Here is a 21876-nt window from a genome sequence, read left to right as displayed (position 1 = left end):
CAATCAGCCGAAACTCGAAATCAAAGTTCTGATCTGGGACTGATTGCTTGGAGCTCTGATTGCTTACCTTGTCTGTCACCTCTTTCAGCAGATCCCCTAGCTCAGCGACTTGGAGGACTCCTACTACATGGTTTGTATCGCGCTTGACCAAGCCTGAAACTACAAGTAAGCTTCAAGTGAAATTGATACATTACCTTGTGCATCTCCACCAGTTAAAGATACCACCCCTGGATGGAGGAAGAGTACTTCCAGAGAAGATGCCACATCTACCTACGAGACAGATAAGGCAAGTCAAGACGATACCACACTCCAGAACTTAGAAGTTTCGTGATTACGAGATCATTCTCCCACAATATTTCCTAATGTCATTTGTACTAAATCATTCACTTGTACTCACTAAAAGAGAGCTTGAACCTATGTACTTGTGTAAACCCTTCACAATTAATGAGAACTCCTCTATTTCGTGGACGTAGCCAATATGGGTGAACCACGTACATCTGGTGTTTGCTTTCCTATCTCTATCCATTTATATACTTATCCACACTAATGACCGGAGCAATCTAGCGACGATCACAAAAAGCGACTGTTTTCGCTACCTAGGATCTATCTTGCAAGAGAACGGAGAATTAGATAGAGATCTCAACCATAGAATACAAGCTGGATGGATGAAGTGTAAGAGTGCATCCGGCGTGTTGTGTGATCGTCGTAGGTCACTTAAGCTCAAGGGAAAATTTTATAGGACGGCAATAAGGCCAGCGATGTTATATGGCACAGAATGTTGGGCGGTGAAGCATCAACACGTACACAAAATGGGTGTAGCGGAGATAAGGATGCTTCGTGGGATGCTTCGTAGGATGTGTGGGCACACGAGAAAGGAGAAGATTGTGAATGAGGATATCCGAGGTAAAGTAGGAGTAGCCGAAGTTGAAGGAAAGATGAGAGAAAATCGGTTATGGTGGTTTGGACATGTGCAAAGAAGGCCTACTGACGCTCCGGTTCGAAGATGTGACTACGGAACAGAGGTTCGGGGCCGAAGGGGTAGAGGAAGACCTAGGAAAACTTTGGAAGAGACCCTAAAAAAAGACTTAAAGTACTTGGATCTAACGGAGGACATGACACAAAACCGAGCGCAATGGTGTTCTAGGATTCATATAGCCGACCCCACTTAGTGGGAAAAGGCTTTGTTGTTGTTGTTGTTGTTGAGTTTGAAACAAGAAGCTGCCTTTTAGTCACTAGATTTTTCTTGTTTTTCAAATTTACTGCCAATATATATGTCCAACTACCAATCCATCTGTCCAAATGCATATAAAGTTATAAAACTCAAGTCTCTTTGCAATCTTTTTTCTTTCAACTTCTCATTTTCTCCATTTCTATCGAATGTTTAAACCAACTTCCCATTCTCTCAATTTCTATTGAATGTTTAAACCATCATATGGTCTTAAAGATTGTACTTTAAGGTAATCAAAACTTTGAATTTATATTTTTCTTTTCAATAACTTTTTATTCAATGGATTATTTTAATATTCAATTCGTTAGTGTGATGTTGATTTTAGAAGAAAAAAAAAACACGAGAAACAATTGGTGTTGAATTTATTATACTTGTCAATCAAGTTTTATTGTTCTTCACTCTCAATCTTAGACACTTCACTGCAAACATTTAGTACATTTGTGTCTAAAAACATGAATCGTGTAATGTTTAAATAATATTTGTATATTTATCTTCTTTTGATATTAATTTTTAAATAATATTTGATGTGAAAATAAAACTTTTTATGTATTTAGCGAATTTTTTTTAATACAAATCAATATATAAAGAATCGGAGATCAAAGAATTTTAGGACCCCACTTCGAAGGCTCGCCTAGGGCCCATAAATTCTCAGGGCCGGCCCTGTCCATGATGTGTTTAATGTGTTGAAAGATGTGAAAAAAAATGGAAAAATTGGGGTGACTTTGTTGTGTTTTGGTTTAATCGTTTGGGGGATGTGCATGGATTACTTCAAAATTGAAATTGAATGGTAGTTTATTGGTATAAATTACATTACTCTCAATAATTTTTCTGTTGTTTTTTACAATGCCTTTTTTTTGGTTGTTGCTTAGCTTAGATAAAGATTGAGGCTTTGAGTATAGAGTGAGCTTAATTATTGTTCAGTGTTTATTCTGTTTGGTGCATTTATGGTCTTTGTGGCTAACGGAATCGCTTCTGAAGTCGCATGTGAGGATTGTAAGGTTTTTTCGTTTCTCTGGTATTGATTCATCGAGTTTGCATGTGGCTGAAAATGGTGTTTCAGTTGCGAGGAACAACACATTTACAAAGTATATTCAAGAATGCGTGGTCGGTTGTTTATGATGTTATGATTTTGTTATCAATTTAAAAAATGTGGTTTGTATTTTTTAGTATTATTTTGGCATTTTGGTGCAATGGGTTTTTTTTTGTACCTAATTGCATACCTTTCGTTTGCTCATGATTCAGTAGTTGACTAAGTATCCATGTTTATACATACGTTAATCTTTTTTTTGGCAACATGTTCATTTGGCTAAAATTTTGTGATTAGTTTTCTTCCCTGAAAATTTTCCAATATGTTTAATTCTATTTAATTATGTATTATTTCTTTGTTCAACATAGATTTGTTGGTGAGGCATTTCGAGTGTTTATCAGTTATGTTTGTACCCTACTTGACCAGCCCCGAAACTACTAAGCACCGTCAACATTATACCGCCAAGGACCCACAAGAGTCTCCCTCCAACCAGGAGGTCAATCACAACGCGACACATGTCAACATCAGAGGCCAATCATAACGCGACACGTGTCGACATCAGAGGCCAATCATAGCATGACACGTGTCAATGTCAGAATGAAACTAGAAAATCTCTTCTATAAATAGAGATCATTCTCCCACAATATTCCCTAATGTCATTTGTATTAAATCATTCACTAGTACTCACAAAATGAGAGCTTGAACTTATGTATTTGTGTAAACCCTTCACAACTAATGAGAACTCCTCTACTCCGTGGACGTAGCCATTTTGGGTGAACCATGTACATCTTGTGTTTGCTTCCCTGTCTCTATCCATTTACATACTTATCCACACCAGTGTCCGGAGCAATCTAGCGAAGGTCACAAACTTAACACTTTCTGTTGTACCAAAATCCTCGCTGATTTTGTGCATCAACAAGTTATTTACTAAAGGTGGTTTTATTGGAACTATTTGAACTTCTTGGGATGCCTGTCTTAAAAGCAAATGGATAGGGTGTAGCACTGTGTATGCAGTTAAATGACGATGTTGTATCTCATATGCACGAAATGATTTCATCAATTGTGTTGTATCTACTATATATGCTAAATATATTGCTAGCTAATCTTATTGTTATTAACTCTTCCTTCTACCTTTCGATTTTTGTTATGATGTGCATGCTATTGAATTTGGGAGAAAGCTTGCATGCAAACTCTTTTTTGCATAATGTTCTTGAGTGAGTCCCTTGAACTTTGCCTTGAAGTTTCTTTATATTCTCATTCACTTTGTTTTATTGCTAGGAAATTCTGAGTGGAAAGAAGTTCAAAGAAAAATACTCTAAGCAAAATGACATTTGATCTACAAATGGTTGGACTGACATATTTCTTAAACAATGAAGGTGTGAAATATAAGTGGACAATTACAATTATTGTTTTCATGTCAAACCAACTTGTGTCACATATATTATGCCATTGCTGACATATTTTCTTCAGTTGTTTTCAACAATGCTTTTATGTTGCACCAGGAAAAATCTATTTGAGGATGGTAACCACATGTATTGGTTCTCGGATGATGATCCAATTGTATCTTTCAGAATAGGAAGGGATACCGAGTTGAGTTCATCTATTAGAGTAGGTCGGGTTAATTATGCTTTAGTAGATGCTTTCTTTGACGTAATGTCAATTAATTGACGTTTATCCTAGTGTGCATGTGCAGATGTTTTTTATTTTTTCAACTGATGCTTTAGTAGTTTCTATTATCTACTTTTTGGGGTATAAATCGTATCTATAATTTCAAAATACATGTTAGAGTAATTTTTTTTCCCTTTCTCTTCACTGTAATCCCGGCGAAAAGCAGTTGCAGACTTGCAGCAGATGCACTATGCACGTAAGTAAAACATTTTACTATCATGTCTTTCTTGGTTAGTAATTCTGGTATAGCTGATTGATGTGAATGTCAATTGTGTGGTTTTTGTTCCTGGCTTTATGCTTAGTGCAGTGTATTTTCTATATATACAATTTTCTCCTTCAGTTTCTATTGTTTTTTGTTTTTTTTTTCCGAGTTATGTATACTATTGATGTTTTTATTGTAGCTTGAGAAGCTGAGCGATATGGAGTGCCAACTTGAGTCACATCTGAAGTTCATTACAGAGGCCTGGCTATAGTTACACCACAAATTACCACACTTTTCTACCAAGAGTATTGCCTTTTTTTTTTTAAAATTAAATTCTCTATCTCCAGATAGTTGAATGTAGGCGAGTACTAAAATTGACATACGTGTTGTGCTAGGATAGCACCAAACCCGTTGGAACCAACTCAAGCTAACCCACAGGAAATTTATCAAATGAAAATGCAAGAACAAAATATAAAAGACACCAAGATTTTAACGAGGTTCCTCAACAGTCAGTGTAACTGGAGTACGTCCTCGGAGCAGTAGGAGCTCACCCAATAATCCACTATCAACCAAATGGGAGTTTACAAAGTGTTGGCAATCTCACAACCCAAAACTCCAATACAACCAATAGCTTTCACACACCAAAGAAACAAATAGAGAAAGAAATATAGTGATTAATTTCTTCTCTATACAAAGCTCAAAGCTATTACAACAACAACTGCCTTGGTGAGTGATTACTAACCAAAGAGAAGAGCACCTTCTTCTTCTTTTCTGCTCTCAGTTTTCTGCTCACTCCAGCTCACTTTGCTCTCTCAAAGATAGGCTACTCAAACAGAAAATGGTGCACTCTACCTCTCTCTTGCTTCCGTATGCATACATTCATCCATTCTAAACACCCAATAAACAAAACCAAAGTAAAGACATAATGATTACTTTACAAACATCATCATGACGTCTCCTCATCATGATGTTCCCTCATCATTTTGTCTTTCACCTTTTTTTTTCTTTTGGTTTGTTTATTAGGAAAGGTGATGGCCACTTGGCCACAATTCAACAATATCCACCTTGGCCAAGTTCCCAAAACGCCATGATAAGCCAACCAACACAATTGACCCAAAAAATCACTCCCAAACACTAGCAAGAGAACAATTCATGCCGAGCCAAATGCTCCAAAACTCATACTGCTCAATGTCTTCTTTATATAGGCATAATGTGAGCCAAGTTCAAGCAATGAACAAACTTGGCTACACCAACAACCTTAGTCAACATATCAGCGGGATTGTCTTTAGTTGGAATCTTCTGGAGAATGATTTCTCCTTCACCAACGATTTCACGAACAAAGTGATAGCGCACATCTATGTGCTTGGTCCTCGCATGATGAACCTGATACTTAGCCAAATAAATGGCACTCTGACTATCACAATGTACCTCCACCTGCTTCTGATCAACCCCCAAATCTCTAATCAGCCCATGTATCCAAATGGCCTCCTTTATAGCTTCAGCAACTGCCATATATTCAGCATCTGTAGTAGACAAGGCAACAGACGACTGCAAAATGGACCTCCAACAAACTGGTCATTTAGCCATAGTAAACACATAGCCTGTAGTAGACTTCCTTCCATCCAGATCACCTGCATAATCTGAATCAACATAACCAACTGCAAAATGACCAATACCAGAGTCATCCCTCTCAAAGCATAAACCAACATCTCGAGTACCATGGAGATACCTCAATATCCACTTAGCTGCTTGCCAATGCTCTTTACCTGGATTATGCATATATCGACTCACCATGCCAACTGCATGAGCAATATCCGGTCTAGAGCATACCATTGCATACATCAAACTACCAACCAAATTTGCATATGGTATATTTTTCATTTGCAGCTTCTCTTTATCAATTTTAGGACATTGTAGAGAACTCAATTTAAAATGAGAAGCCAAAGGGGTACTAACCGGTTTGGTTGAATCATGAACTCCAAACTTCTGAATCAATTTCTCAAGGTATTGTCTTTGATTCAAACTGACCAAACCCTTCTCTCTATCTCTAGTGATCTCCATGCCAAGGATCTTCTTTGCTTCACCAAGATCCTTCATCTCAAACTCATTCTTCATTTGTTTCTTCAATTTCTCAATCTCTTCAACATTCTTTGAGGCAATCAACGTATCATCAACATATATCAATAAATAAATGAAAGACCCATCTTGCAACTTCTTGAAGTACACACAATGATCATATTGACTTCTAGAATAATTTTGGCCTCTCATAAATTTATCAAACCTCAAATACCATTGCCTTGGAAATTGCTTCAAGCCATAAAGTGATTTCTTCAATTTGCAAAACAAATTTTCCTTCCCTTTCACTATATACCCATCCGGTTGACACATATAGATCTCTTCATTCAAATCACCATGTAGGAAAACCGTATTCACATCGAGTTGCACAAGCTCAAGATCATATTGTGCAACAAGAGCTAACATAATACGAATTGAGGAGTGCTTCACAACCGGAGAAAATATTTCATTGTAGTCAATGCCCTCCTTTTGTGCATACCCTTTAGCAACTAATCTTGCTTTAAATCTCACATTGCTTTTCTCATCAGCATCTTCCTTCTTGGCATACACCCATTTGCAACCGATAGCTTTCTTGCCCTTAGGCAATTTAGCTAATTCCCAAGTCTTGTTCTTCAAGAGAGAATTCATCTCATCACCCATGGCATTGCACCACCTATTCTTCTCCTCACTCTCAATAGCTTTCTCAAAATTGGATGGAATCTCTTCAGTGATAATAGGAAGAGCAAAAGCAACATAATCACTATACCGAGCTGGCTTGGTAATTTGTCTCTTTCCTCTGTTCTTGGCAATAGACTCTTGAGGTGAAACTTGCTCTTCAACATGAATAGAATCTTCAAGTTCAACTTCTTCAACATCCTTATGGTCTCCAACTTCTTCACTTGTAATGGCTTCGACATCAGCGGAAATAGGATTTGAAGTACCAGAGGCAACTTTCTCAAGTTCCACCTGTTGGACATCTTTCACATTCTTCTCAGAGACTTTGTACATACTTTCTTCATCAAATGTCACATCTCTGCTGATTACAAGTTTTTTCATTTCTGGGCACCACAACCTGTAACCTTTGACACCACTACTAAAACCAAGAAAGATAGCCTTTTTGGCTCTAGGATCAAGTTTATTTTCAGTCACATGAAAATAAGCAGGTGAACCAAAAATACGGATATAGTCATAATCAGAAGAAGGTTTTCCAGTCCATACCTCCATTGGTGTCTTACCCTGAACAGCAGCTGAGGGTAAACGGTTGGTGATGTGACATGCATAATTAACTGCTTTTGCCCAAAATGACTTGCTTAAACCCGACTAAGACAACATACATCTAACCTTCTCAAGCAAGGTTTGATTCAATCTTTCTGCAACTCCATTTTGTTGTGGAGTTCCCCAAACACTAAAATGTCTTACAATCCCTTCTTTGCAAACTTTCAAGAAAGGGTCGGATGTGTATTCACCACCATTATCCGATCTCAAAATCTTAATCTTTCTCCCAGTCTGGTTCTCAACCATTTTCTTCCAACCCAAGAAAATGCTTAATACCTCACTCTTGTGCTTCATAGTGTAGACCCAAGACCTTCTTGAATAATCATCAGCAAAGGTCACGAACCAATGTCTACCACTCAAAGAGGGAGTCTTTGTAGGACCCCAAACATCTGAATGCACATAATCAAGAATGTCATTCGTCTGATGTACAGCAGTACCAAACTTCACTCTAGTTTGCTTCCCCAAGACACAATGCTCGCAAAAATCAAGCTTACAAGTCGTGGCACCTTTTAGAAGACATTGTTTCACAAGCCCTTGTAGAGCTTTCTCACCGGCATGGCCTAATCTCATATGCCACAATCTAGTAGTATCTGAATCAGATGTGCCCATATTTTCAGAGACTACAGATGCTTCACCTGTCACAGTGCTTCCCTGCAATAAATACAAATGGCCACATCGAGGAGCTTCCATCACAATAAGTGCACCATAAGTAACTTTCAATGTCTGTCCATCTGAATGAAACCTGAAGCCCTTGGATTCCAAAGTACCCAAAGAAATAAGATTTTTCTTCAAATTCGGTACATACCAAACACCTGTCAACTCTTTAACCATGCCATCATGCAACTTCAAACGAACTGTACCAATCCCTTTTGTTGTGCAAGGATTGTCATCTCCCATGAACACAACGCCACCATCAAACTCTTTCAAGCTTGAAAACCAATCCTTGTGAGGAGTCATATGATGAGTACAAGCCGTATCCAACACCCACTTAGTAGCACAATCAAATGATGAGGAAGTGGTTAAAGCAAAATCAGAAAAAATCTGTTTCAACCTCATCAACATTAGCTTCAGAATTTTCTTTACCTTTGGTCTTCAATGTAGGACAATCTTTCTTCCAATGGCCCTTATTACGACAAAAGGCACATTCATCCATTTCCAAAGGTTTTCTACCTTTAGAGTTTCCTCTAAGTCGAGACTGTGATTTTTTCCTACTAGAAGATGATATTCTCTCTGATGATCTACCTCTAACAAATAAAGCTTCAGAGGTACTATCATGATTTTTATCTCTATGCCTCATTTCATAATTCATCAAGGCATTTGACACATCTTCAAATTTCACAGTTTCTTTACCATGCATAATAGTGGTAACAAAATGCTCATAAGAGTCCGGCAAGGAATTCAACAATATTAAGGCCTTATCTTCATCCTTAATATCCTCATCTAAATTTAATAAGTCGGTAATCAACTTATTAAATGCATCAGGTGTCTAATCATTTTTGTACCTTCTTTGTATTGGAAGCGGTAGAGCTTTTTCTTCAAGTGTAGCCAATTCTCTGCACTCTTTGTCATATACTTGTCTTCCAATTTTTGCCACAACACACTTGCTAATGTCTCCCGCATCACAAAATACTTCTGAGTTTTTGCAAGGCACAACTGAATTGAAGAGCAAGCCCACAAATTTAATTTCTCCCATTCCGGCTTCGACATAGCTTCCGGCTTCTCTCCCAAAGCGACAAGTAGATCTTGTTGAGCCAACACATCTTTGACCTCACATTGCCACATCCCGAAGTTGTTTGTGCCATCAAACGTTTCCACTTCGAATTTTGCATTTTGCACCATAGTTCTTGCAAACCCAGAGCTGCTTCCAAAAGGATTTTCATCTTGCCCGTCTGACATCTTTGGCAACTAGACAGTACCCAAGAGCAACCAATACTCTGATACCAATTGTTGTGCTAGGATAGCACCAAACCCGTTGGAACCAACTCAAGCTAACCCATAGAAATTTTATCAAATGAAAATGCAAGAACAAAATATAAAAGACACCAAGATTTTAACGAGGTTCCTCAACAGTCAGTGTAACTGGAGTACGTCCTCGGAGCAGTAGGAGCTCACCCAATAATCCACTATCAACCAAATGGGAGTTTACAAAGTGTTGGCAATCTCACAACCCAAAACTCCAATACAACCAATAGCTTTCACACACCAAAGAAACAAATAGAGAAAGAAATATAGTGATTAATTTCTTCTCTATACAAAGCTCAAAGCTATTACAACAACAACTGCCTTGGTGAGTGATTACTAACCAAAGAGAAGAGCACCTTCTTCTTCTTTTCTGCTCTCAGTTTTCTGCTCTCTGCAGCTCACTTTGCTCTCTCAAAGATAGGCTACTCAAACAGAAAATGGTGCACTCTACCTCTCTCTTGCTTCCGTATGCACACATTCATCCATTCTAAACACCCAATAAACAAAACCAAAGTAAAGACATAATGATTACTTTACAAACATCATCATGACGTCTCCTCATCATGATGTTCCCTCATCATTTTGTCTTTCACCTTTTTTTTTTCTTTTGGTTTGTTTATTAGGAAAGGTGATGGCCACTTGGCCACAATTCAACAATATGCTGATGGATGTTATGTGGTGGAGCATGAACATGCCAATTTGTTTTGAGTACTTGCAGGGTATGTCATTTTCTCAAGCTCAAAGAGAGACAATGCATCATATTGCTTTGTCCTAGTTTACTTCTGTTTCTGCAGGTGAAGCTGAGTTTGGGTTGGAACGACTTCATCAATGTGCAGAAAATGAGCTACAAGTTTACCTCAATGATAAGGACATCAAAAGATTTCAATGAGTTTCGCACAAAACTTGTTGGATTGACCAGGTTATATTCCACTAAAGATATTACACTACTTTTCTGATTGGATTAGTTGACTCGGGTTACAATGATATAGCTTTTCAGTTTATTCATACTAAGATTAGTTTTGCTAAGTGGGAATGCCATGCTTGAAATTTTATAGAAATGATGAATGGGCCAATCTGAAATACCAAATTTCAGCTGATGAACTCACTCTTATATGACTGTTACTGCATATACTCCTTTTTTATTTAGTTGGGTTTTATTTTGGTTTCGCAAAGAACTGAATTTTATCTTATCTATAGCTCTACACGCATGTAGTTTTTCTCTTTTTTGGTCTCAAGTATTTGGTTGGTTTTATTTAACAATCTTTTGGAATATAGAGAATCTTTGCACCAATGTCTTATTCCTGGATTTCCTGATGTTTGGCATTGAGATGTTAAGCAAAGGTAGACATGGGAACCGCAGATTGCTCGAAACTATCTCAAAGAAGTGGAGAGATTTGTTACGTAGCTCCAAACTATGCCAATTATGAAGCTCTAGAAAAATGGTGCGGAAATTGGCTGTTTGTCATTGACGAGGTATAATCCAATAGCTAATAAGTATGCTCCTATATTCGACACTTCAAATATGTCTAGAACTGATGTTATTATTTACTATTTTCATTTTTATAGAAGGAAAGGTTTTTCGTTCTTCATTTCTTGCTAAATCATCTTGGGTTGTGCAAACTATTCATTATAGGGGATCCCTTCATACATATAGTTAATTCTTGCTAAGATTTTTGCAAACTGTTTTTGTTATGTCGAAGTTGAAACCTTTTTTTTGGGGTTGGGTTTGTAAATAGATTTCAGATGTATGTAAATAGAATATATACACATTATAACCTTCTATATATTTTTATACGATTTTAAAACCCGCAGCACCGCGTGGGCACTTTTGCTAGTCCTTTCTAAACAAAAACAACAAAGCCTTATCATACTAAGTGGGATCAAATATATGAATCTTAAAACGTCATTGCGCTCAGTTTTGTGTCATGTATTCTGTTAGATTTAGGTAGTAGAAATCTTTTCATAGAATCTTTGTCCAAGTCTTCTTAGGTCTTCCTCTATCCCTTGGGCCCTGAGCCTCTGTCTTGTAATCGCAACTTCTTATCGGAGCGTCGTAGGTTTTCATTTCACATGTCCAAACCATCTTAACTGATTTTCTCTCATCTTACTTTCAACTTTAGCTATTCCTAATTTACCTCAGATATCCTCATTCTTAATCTTGTCATTTATCGTGTGCCTATACATCCAACGAACCTTTCTAAAGATTAAAAAATAAATAAAAATCAACTATAAATTTGAAACAAACCAAAAACCCATGATTAACGTGAACTAATGGGATTTGCCAAAAAAATATGAAGTAAGGGAAAACTTTGACCTTCACTAAATTAATATTTTATCTAACAATATAAAATTTGCAAGGAACACCGTCGCATCATCTGAATGTGAGATCTTCCCAAATTATTAAGTAAAAGCATTCTCACCCTTGGTCGTTTCATCCGAATTGGTCATTTTAATAGATTATTTCAGTAAAAATTTGTCTAAATCGGAAGTTATTTATCTATTTGATTGTTATTGTGAACATTTCATTTTGTTTTTAGCAACACTATGCTTGTCTAGTTTTACTGTCAAAATTTTTTTTCAATAGAACAATAATGTCAAATTTACTCCAATATTATTATCATGGAAAGACATTATTGTGAATATATTGATAAAATAAAAATCTTAAGGTATATTAAGTTAGGGAAGCAAAAAATCCAACCATCACTATCAAAAAACCATTAGAAACAACAATAAATGAAAATGGTAGAGCTGGAAACATGATCGACCACTCATAACTAAGCATAAGAAAATCATTACAACAACTCCTAAGAGAAGGCTGAAGTTCGGAAGCCTCTAAAGATCATGAACAATAGGTCCCGCACACGGAGGACAAGAATACCACCAATTAATCCCAACATTATCTACACAAAAGTTGGCTAAACAATTAGCCAACTAAATAGATCTATTGAAAAGATATGCACTGTCAAAGCAGAATCACACTCAATCCAAAAAATGAACACATATTAAGGATAAATTTTTGTAAGAATGATTTATGAATGAGAATCTAAGAAATGAACGATTTTGGTCATGAAAAAATATTGTGAAATGAGACCAAAGATGTGGTTAACGCGGTATCGAGTACTACTAGCTGGTTGCGATTGAATGCACACCTTCTCAAAACAGGAGCGACACAAAATTTTATGCAGCAAAAACGAAAATATCCAAATTACAGCACAACATAAAGCAAAGCATATATGTGAATGTTATCAGAATATAGGTAAACCAATATAAGAGGTAGATTTTCAGTGTGAGAATTGAGAAAAGAAAACTTGCCCTTGTAAATTATAATACCACCAGCAACAATTAGTTTATCTTCATATCACAAATCGAAAATTTCAGTACAAGCAGAGCAATTTTAATTGTAAATGTTCCATATGTAATATACTTTAAATTAAGACAAACAAACAAACAAAAATTACATATTATTCATCACCAAAAGGAATAAAAATAAAAGATTCTGAACGCCTATCATATGAAATTGCCTGTAACATGTTCTGATGAGTTGCTGTTACTTTCGTCATCAATCCCCACGCATGCATCTCCGTCGAATGCTATAAGGCCATCATACATTTCCGTAGCACCACTTGAATAATTAGCCAGGTATTCGAAAACCTTGGAGAATCCTTCCTGAAATCCACTCTCAGCGAAATGACGCGTTTTCAACTTTTCTGCCTTTAGCTTCTTTTCCACTTGCCTCTTCTCCTCAATCAACTGCTCCTTCTTCCCTTCATCTACCTTCTTTTTCAAATGCTCCTTCTTTGAGTTTTCATGTATTTTTCTGGAAAGTTTGTCAACCGTTTTCTGTAGCTTATGCTCCTCGCCTTGTTGAATCATCAGCTCTCGGACATCATTCCCAAACTCTGTCATGGCAGACGTCACATCTTTATATGGAAGTTTATTCAAACAAACTAACCAATGATGATATAGCGAAGGCTTGTCGTTGTTAGCAGCAGCAAACTTGAATAGCCCGTCATTAAGAGATTCAACATAGGCCTTCAATGAAGAGACATATGATGTAAAGCAAGCACACCATTTTGGAATTTCTGCTTCAAGCTTAGAGTAGGTAGTAAGCTGGTGTGAGTCACTGCAGAACACTCCGTCGGGCACTTTTACTGTCTTCATGATTCTGGTTTGGGCATCATGATATTCCGACACGATTCTCATATTTCTCATTAGGCAGTGAAACAAGGCAACAAGTTGTGGCTTCATCTCTTTATCTGTTAGCCTATGAATTTCAGAGTACTGTACTTCTTCTTCTTTTTCAAAAACCTTGATTCTGGCCTCCAACTTCGCAATTCCAGCTCCTGTACTATCCCTAGTACCCTTGAGCACACCTTCTCTTTTCTTTTCCTTTTGCAATTCCTTCAATTCTTTCCTGGATTCCTCTGTAGCCATCATCGTTTTATGAAGTATTTTAACTTGCTCATGCAGTTCCCTCAGCGTGAACGAATGGCCCATGAATGTCTTTGCTCCATTGCCTTCAGAAATACCACTGTTGAAATAATATTTTGAAGAAGCTCTGGAGCTTGATTTGTGGACGCTTTTGGAGGAACATCTATATGAGGTGGAGCGTTTTAGTGGAAGTGAACGCATAAGCTTGTTTGGGTGGTTTCGTGTCGTCAATGAACGCTCGAGCTTGTTTGATTTTTCTTCAATTTCCTCCACAGAAGATTGTATTTGATCCATATTGGCATCAAGCATCTTAGAAACCTCCAAACCAGATTCATAGGCTTTAATGAAATATTCCTCAACATCTTTCAATGCTTCCACCAATTCCCTCCCTTGACCCACATCATAATCACTCAAATTTCCCTCTCTTTTTTCACTACTCTCATCACCAGAACGCCTTTGAGTCTCAACATTGCCTTCTTCTTCTTTGAGATGTCGGGTTTCTTCTCCTACTTTCTCTCTATTTACCTTTGCAGAGCTCATCGAACTTATGGAATCCGAAGACGAGCAATCTTTGGTTTGAGAATGGACGTTTGCAATCCTTAGAGCGATTGCTACTTCATAAAGCGATCGGTTATACTTGCATAATGCATCCACAAACAGAGACCTTCTCTTTATGGCCAATTCCAGCGCGTCTTTTCTCTGTCCACAAAGCCATAGCGGATCGTTTTGTTCGCTAACACCCGTTACCTTGGATGTGGAGGCAGTACCACCCATGTCTCCAAAATCTAACGCCAAAAATCTGTGTGGGAGGCTTGCAACAAGGTTTGTACGGGTTAGAGCTCTCAAAAGTATAATTGTTTTCTTCTGTTTTTTGTGATTCGTTCATGGGGAGGGCATATATTATATACTGGTACACAAGTCCCTGTTTGAATGGGTAATGTAAACTTACTCGTTTGTATTAATCCCATGAGTACGAGGAATATTGGTTTAGGCAGGCCGCAGGTCCCTCTTGTGTTAGCCGTTTCGTCCATGTTCGAACCTTCCTCTCCTTGTAAGCATAGGAGAGGTTCGAACTTTCCTCTCTTTGGAATACCGAGGAATATTGGTTTAGGCAGGCCGCAGGTCCCTCTTGTTATTAGCCGTTTCGTCCCTGTTCGGACCTTCCTGATCTCCCTGTAAGCATAGGAGAGATTTGAATCTTCCTCTCCTTGGAATAGTGGTCTGGGGGTCGAAGCAGGAAACCTCTTTCCATGTTCAAAGTGGATATTTTGTTTCCTTTTTCCCAGTGATTGAGCATTGGAATTGAGGATGGATGCTTGGGAGTCTGATAAGAATGTAACAAAGAAGATAGTTATGCAACGGAGCTGCGAATGCGATGGCATCATCACTATGTGGCATCGTAAGTGTACGAAGACCTATTTTCGAGTACCGAATTCTTCATGGAGTATGTACGATCATCACACAATCATGTCCGAAAATTCAAAAGGAAAGCTGGGACTCCAATTGCACGACCCCGATGCTGGAGGCAGCCATACGGGTTTTGTATAAGTCTTCTCCGAGTCAATTATTCCTAGTGTTGGTGAGTTGTACGATTTATCTTGATTTATAGTTGTTTTTTTTCTTTCTAAGTTTGGTTTATGTTCTGATACTGTTGTTTATTTTGGTTTAGTAATTTGTTTTATATCTTTGGTGTAGGTTTCTTAATTACTATCTTCTGTGGTTTGGAGTTAACCTTGAACATATTGTTACTAAAGTGTCGCGGTTATGGAAATGATGGAGGTGGTGAACGCCATATATATACAGAAGTTGGTCTATGTTGAAGTTGGTTTTCTTCAAGAAGGTTTTTACCAAGGCCCACATCATTCGAGCACACATTTTAGCTTCGTGTCCTTGTTTTTGGCAGAATTCTGTACTTTATAGTTAATTACATTGGAATTTGTTAGACTTTTTTATTTTATGCTCCGTGATGTTAATTAGGCATGCGTGTCTTTTAATTAAAACGCAATTTTAGTTCCTGATCTTCACGTTTGAATTTTGATAGATTTGTTACCCTATTACTATCTTATGGTGTTTAATAAAACATCTAATTCAAAAAATAAATCACATCTTAGTATACAACCCAATGTAGTTTTGTGCATATTCACATGATCAATGTGTACTGGGCCTAGCTGGTAGAATTATTTCTTTGTCAGGGCCTCCGTGTAGGTTTGGTGTGAAACCCACCCCTAATTTTAAATTGTAATTTCACTTTATCCCTAACAGTTTTTGAAATGTACAATTTGGTCCCCTTATCCTTAGCCAATTCGAACTTCCCCTTTTAGTTTTCCTTTCTCTCTCCGTTTACCACGTGGCACCACCCTAACTCATTCCCTATCTCTCTCTCTTTCCCCGAGTCTCTCGGCTCACTCACTTTTCTCTCTCTCACACCTTTCTTACCCTCCCTCGGATCTCCCTCTTCAGCGACACACATACACACCCACCCTCACACTCACGACACCACCATCACCTCTGGAACCTCATCCTTTCTCTCCCCTATCTCTGCAAAGCTCTGGGACACCTAGAGGAAACCCAAATCTCTCCGGTGAGCCCGTGCCTCTCAAGTAGGATTCCGACCAACTCCGACCACCCCACGACGTGAAATAGGTATGAAACTCTTCCCCTTGTCTCACTTGTCATTTTGGTTCCTAGATCGGAGTCTAGGGTGATGTTTTGCCGTTGATCGGAGCACAGAAGGCTCCGACCTCCTTCCTCGGTGAGAAACCAACCTAGGCTTTCAGGCCTTCCTTTGGGCTGGGCTTCCAAGCCCAAGGCCAGTGAAATCCCAAAACCTAAACCCCTTTGATTATAGGCTCTTCGGGCCGTGACCAACCTTGGGCCCTTGGCCTGCAAAACCCTCAACGCAAACCCTTTTTATTTTTAGTTAGTCAAAACCCCAAAACCCTTTTAGTTTGGGACGGGCCTTCAAGCCTAGAGGCATAATACCTTTAAGCCCAAAGACCCAAGAGCCCAAGCCCAAGAACCCAAAGCCCAACCCGGTCTAACCCTAACCGGTTGACCTGTTGGCCTTATTTAACCAAACTCGGTTTGACCGACCCGTTGACCGTCAGCGTTGACTTTGATCGTTGATCGTCCGAGACCCCTTCTAGGCTAATTTTGACGTCCTTGATCCGTTTATGATGTCCGTTTCCAAAATTCAATTGTTTTAATAGAGTTTTTTTAATTGGTACCTTTATATGCTTAGGTGCAATTATTTGTGGTGTTTCGACTTCGCTAGTTTGCATGGCTCTTCGGCGGTGAAGTATCTATGAGTAGACCCCTTCTAAAATGCATGTTTAAATAGTAGAAATCCATACATGAAAAACATGATTTAATGAGCACGCTTTATGAAACGTTTGATTTAGTACATTGGATTTGCCTTATATGATTATCATGCTTACTTAGAATATTTTGGAATACGATATTTTCTATCGAACCCATGTTCTTTGTAGGATATCTAATGAATGACGATATACTATTTAGAACATGTTTTTACACACTTCTTTATAGTACAGATGATGGATGACTTTATACTATGAAGATGTTTTTGAGATATATGTACCTATGTTTGGAAAGCTTATATTCAATGTTTTTGTGCATATCTAGTGGTCACTATTATGCCTACAGGCGATGATACTTATATTGGCTTCAGCCGGGTGTAGGTTGGTGGCTTCGGTCGGAAAATACTTATATTGGCTCCGGCCGAGCGTAGGTTGGTGGCTTCGGCCATATGATACTGATACTGATATTGATACTGATACCACTAGCTAGCACACTATATACGAGATATGTTTTATGAAGGTTTTATGGTATGCTAAGGTTTTCGGAAAACCTACTACATATTATACTATTGAATTTCCATAAAAGTTTGGGGGTTAGTATGTTGATAACTGTTTTTATTATATATATCAACTTGGTACACTCATGTCTGTTTTCCGTCCCTTTAGGATCTAGATTCGAGGCGTACAATTCCAGCATCAAGACACTTCCGCATCGGCATCTTTGTGTCCTCTCTGTGTAGGACCCATCCTTTCATTCATTCAATTTTATATTATTTCTTTTTAGTGTTTTAAATTAGTTGTATACTCTGGACACGTTCCTCTTTCATATATTAATTATATTTAAATTTAGGGGTGTGATATCCACACACTCCAATTTACTTCTCACATACCTTTTTAATTTTCGACCGTCGGATCGGATGAATTGAAGAAGATCAACGGATAGAAATTATCAAAGGGTGTGTGAGAAGTAAAATGGGTTGTGTGGATAGCACACCCCTGAATTTATAAGTCATATTTATTCTTGTTCTCATGTTTTCAATAAATGACTTTCGTCACCCTCGGGTGTCGGTCAGCACGTACCTACCCTAGTGTTCGAGAACATCAGGATCGGAGCGTGTCATTTGGGCACCGACAGTAACCATCAATATATGCTGCAGCATTGCAGCCCCAACGGCCAAGAACTTGTTTTTGGAATCGGATATGGTGAAAGGATTGGGCAGGGAGAGTCTACTTTCCTTCCAATTTTTGTTACCACATTTACGGGCTATAGGTTGCAAAATGTGCAACTCACCATCAAGAGATATGTTAGTAACCCTCACTAGACTGTCTTTAGCCCTGATCAGAGGTATTGGCCCTATTGAGGGTTCGTGGACATTAACATTAATGTCGGCAGGAGTAGTAGAAGTACAATTGATAAAGAATTCTGGTCCGCGGTAACAACCTTCAGCCATGCCAAATGGATAGGGAATTGTGACATTACCGCAGTGGTCGGAGCAGCCAGGCAGGGCTTGAGGAGGCAGGAGGAATTGACGATGATCTCCTCCTGATGTTGTTGTTGATGTAGTTGATAATACAAACACCAGTTCCAGTACTAGCAATGAGATTAGACTCAGATTTAGCATTCCATATTGTAAGAGTTGAAAGGATTGAAAGCAAACCCCTTCCATATCTTGTATGGTACTTTTGTTTTGGCTGTGGGAGTAGAATTGGAAGTTGAGTTTTAAAACCTAGGGAGCTGTTGGGGAAGGAAGACTGACAAAAGAAAAAAAATTAGGGCAAAAAAATGAAGAAAATGCGGTGAGAATGAAAGGGACTTTATGTCAGCCCCTAATTTATCTCCTATTTGACGGAAGAGTAACTCTTTCTTCATCTGGTTCTAAGACTGACCAGATAAATCACAGATCTTTTATGCATGTATGGCAACTTTAATCATCTTAATTAGTAATTTAAGAAAAAGATCTTTACCATTTGAAGACCTTGAAATCTCAATCAAATTGCAATTCCATTGGCATGGGCTTTCCTTGAAGATCTTAATTTAACCAATAAACACATGGTTTATTTTTCCTTCTCAATTTAGCCCAATTATTCCTTTATTTCAAACCACGTAACATTAGAGAGTAGGCATATAATTGAGTTAGGCTAATTGGTCATGGCAGTACCCGCTTCCTTGCAACCAAATTCAATCTCCCTCCTTGTAAGTTAGAGACTATTTTGAAATTTGAATAAAATAAAAGTATCATACAAGGTAAATTCACCTAATTTTTAATTCACCAAGGTAAATTGGGCTATTCTCACATTGTGAATTGGTTTTATGGTAAAATCTCAGCTTTGTTTATGGTACCAGAGCATGTTGTCTCATGTGTGAAGCCCAACGGCCACACAGGCTTTACATCACCCAATTTGTCTAGTCCGCTTGTTAAGCTAGAAAATTTATCACATTGAGGGGGCGTGTTAAGAGCATAAATCTCACATCGGGGAAGAAGGGACCTTGCATGTGTTTATAAGTAATTGAACTATTCTCCACATTGCCAATTAATTTTGTGATAGAACCTCAATTTTCTTCAATCAGTATCTTGCATGTTTCTCTTCTTGATCACGGTACAAAATAATTTAATAGCGGGGAAGAATTTAAAATATTTAGAATACGGGAATGGAGGTAATTGACAACACCTTTATCAACATAATACCTTCACAAGAATGTCATTGACAATGCTAGGACTGGGCCCAAAAACAGAACCGGCAAGTATCACCACACCAGGATTTTGGCTGCTGAGAGCTGCAATAGCCACAGCATTACCAGAACCTACATTTCTCTGATAGTGCACAAGTCCAATTCGAAAAACAAACACATCACCCTTCTGCAACACTGGGAGCAAAAAATTACTCATATAAGGAGTGGAGCTACAATCAAGCAATATAATGCCAACCCTTCCGGATGGGTAAAATACCCGCGGTTACCCGCTCATTTAAACTTCACGGTTACGGTTATGGGTAACCATTTATAAAAATAAACGGTTATGGGTATAACCGTTTACCCGTGAAATTTAAATGGGTGGTTATGGGTATTAACCGCGGTTATAAACGGGTAACCGTTTACCTATTTATTTTATATATGTAATGTTGAATATTTTAAAAATTATTTATTTATATATATGCAGCTGTTTAACAGGGGATGGGAAGTTGTGTTATTAACCCAACGATCACATCTCTTCAATTTGAATGTTGCATCTTTTGATTGTTGCCGAAAAGACATGATTCATGGTCAACAAGTGTAATCCTTCTCCTAACCATGTTCTCTATCGGACAAAACTTAGATCAATGCTATTGACTATAGTGCATGGTTTATATAGCTAATTATAATATAATGTAGCTCATTATATGTATTATGTTAATACTTTACATTATGGGTTAAATAACTCAATAATACTATCTTCTAAACAGTTTTTGTAACCCAAGAATACTTAGCAAATATTATATTACCTTCATTGGTAACAGTTAAAAATATCGTCCGTAAACTATTATTTCAATTATTGGAATGGTATAAGGACTTAAAAAATTAAAATACGGAAATGTATGATGAATGTACCTATAACGGTGTTTAATTGTCCAAAAAAAAATTATGACAATTTTTTTTTTTAATTTTCAAGTTGTTAAAAAACATCTAGACGGGTGAAAAATGGATAATGGTAAAAAATAAAAGATAAACGGGTTAAAAAGGGTAAATGGGTAAATGGGTATTAAACGGTTACAGTTAAATGGGTATGCGGTTATGGGTATGGTTAACCGTTTATAAACGGGTATGGGTATGGGTATAACCGTTTAGGCAATTACCCAACGGGTAAATGGTTATGCCGGTATGAGCATAAACGGTTATGGGTAAATAACCGCGGTTATCCACCCGCTCTAGCCATTGCCCATCCCTGGTCAACCCCATGGAACATGTAAAAATAGAAGGAAAGTGGGACTTGAAGCCCAAAACTTGAATGCCAAGGCCTAGAATCCCACCCTAACGGGGGGAAAGAAGAGCTATCGTTCTATATTTTACAAGCGTCTTGAACAAATACTGACTTGATGGTCAAAGTGTTTTCTTGCAAGAGCGCTCCCATTGAATATCCCACCGTAACGGGGAAAGAAGAGGGAGGTATGAGATCGTTCTATATTTTACAAGCGTCTTGAACCAATACTGACTTGACAGTCAGAGTGTTTTCTTGCAGGTCCCCCCTACACGCTCTCATTGAAGACAAGCGAAGATGGTATTTAAAGCTTCTGAATGTATCCAAAATTACTTGTTCGTGGAGAATTGGAATACCTGAAACTTTCCGTTCCAATAGTCATTGAGTTGACTTATATTATTGTTCTTATTTTTCCTTTTGGAGAATAGCAAATCGAAGCAATGCAGAGTTGAATCCCAAGCGTAGCAGGCTGGCAGCTAGTGTTATTGGGGACTTGATGTTGATACAGAAATGAACAATGAACGAAGGAAAGGGTAAAAAAAGAAGAATACAACATAGAAAAGGCCTAAAATAGCAGTAAAAAGTTCAACACTACAAGACCAGGCCACAAAATGTAAGGAAACTAATCAAACAAAACAACATATCAACTTGGAGTACAACGCTAATTGGGCATGAATAAATTATCATGTAACAAGTCAAGCAAATTAAACTAAATAATTTATCTGGTTACATATACGTCATAACATTATAGTTGGTTC

The 21876-nt window shown here is 37.9% G+C and overlaps 1 protein-coding gene across 1 annotated transcript; it reads right to left on the bottom strand.

Moving 5' to 3' along the window:
• Positions 1–12924: 12924 nt before the first annotated feature.
• On the bottom strand, positions 12925–14622 carry LOC103446162 (protein ALTERED PHOSPHATE STARVATION RESPONSE 1-like). The gene has a single exon (XM_008385235.3). The coding sequence runs from the start codon at positions 14620–14622 to the stop codon at positions 12925–12927; it is 1698 nt and encodes a 565-aa protein (XP_008383457.1).
• Positions 14623–21876: the final 7254 nt, after the last annotated feature.

This window comes from Malus domestica, chromosome 10, assembly GCF_042453785.1.
Source record: "Malus domestica chromosome 10, GDT2T_hap1".
Taxonomy (NCBI): domain Eukaryota; kingdom Viridiplantae; phylum Streptophyta; class Magnoliopsida; order Rosales; family Rosaceae; genus Malus; species Malus domestica.
Note: the sequence above shows the minus strand (reverse complement) of the source record. Positions and strands in the feature narration are given on the sequence as shown.

What these genes read in the sequence shown, in the direction of transcription:
- LOC103446162 (XM_008385235.3), bottom strand. Translation starts at nt 14,622, where the DNA reads ATGGGTGGTACTGCCTCCACATCCAAGGTAACGGGTGTTAGCGAACAA.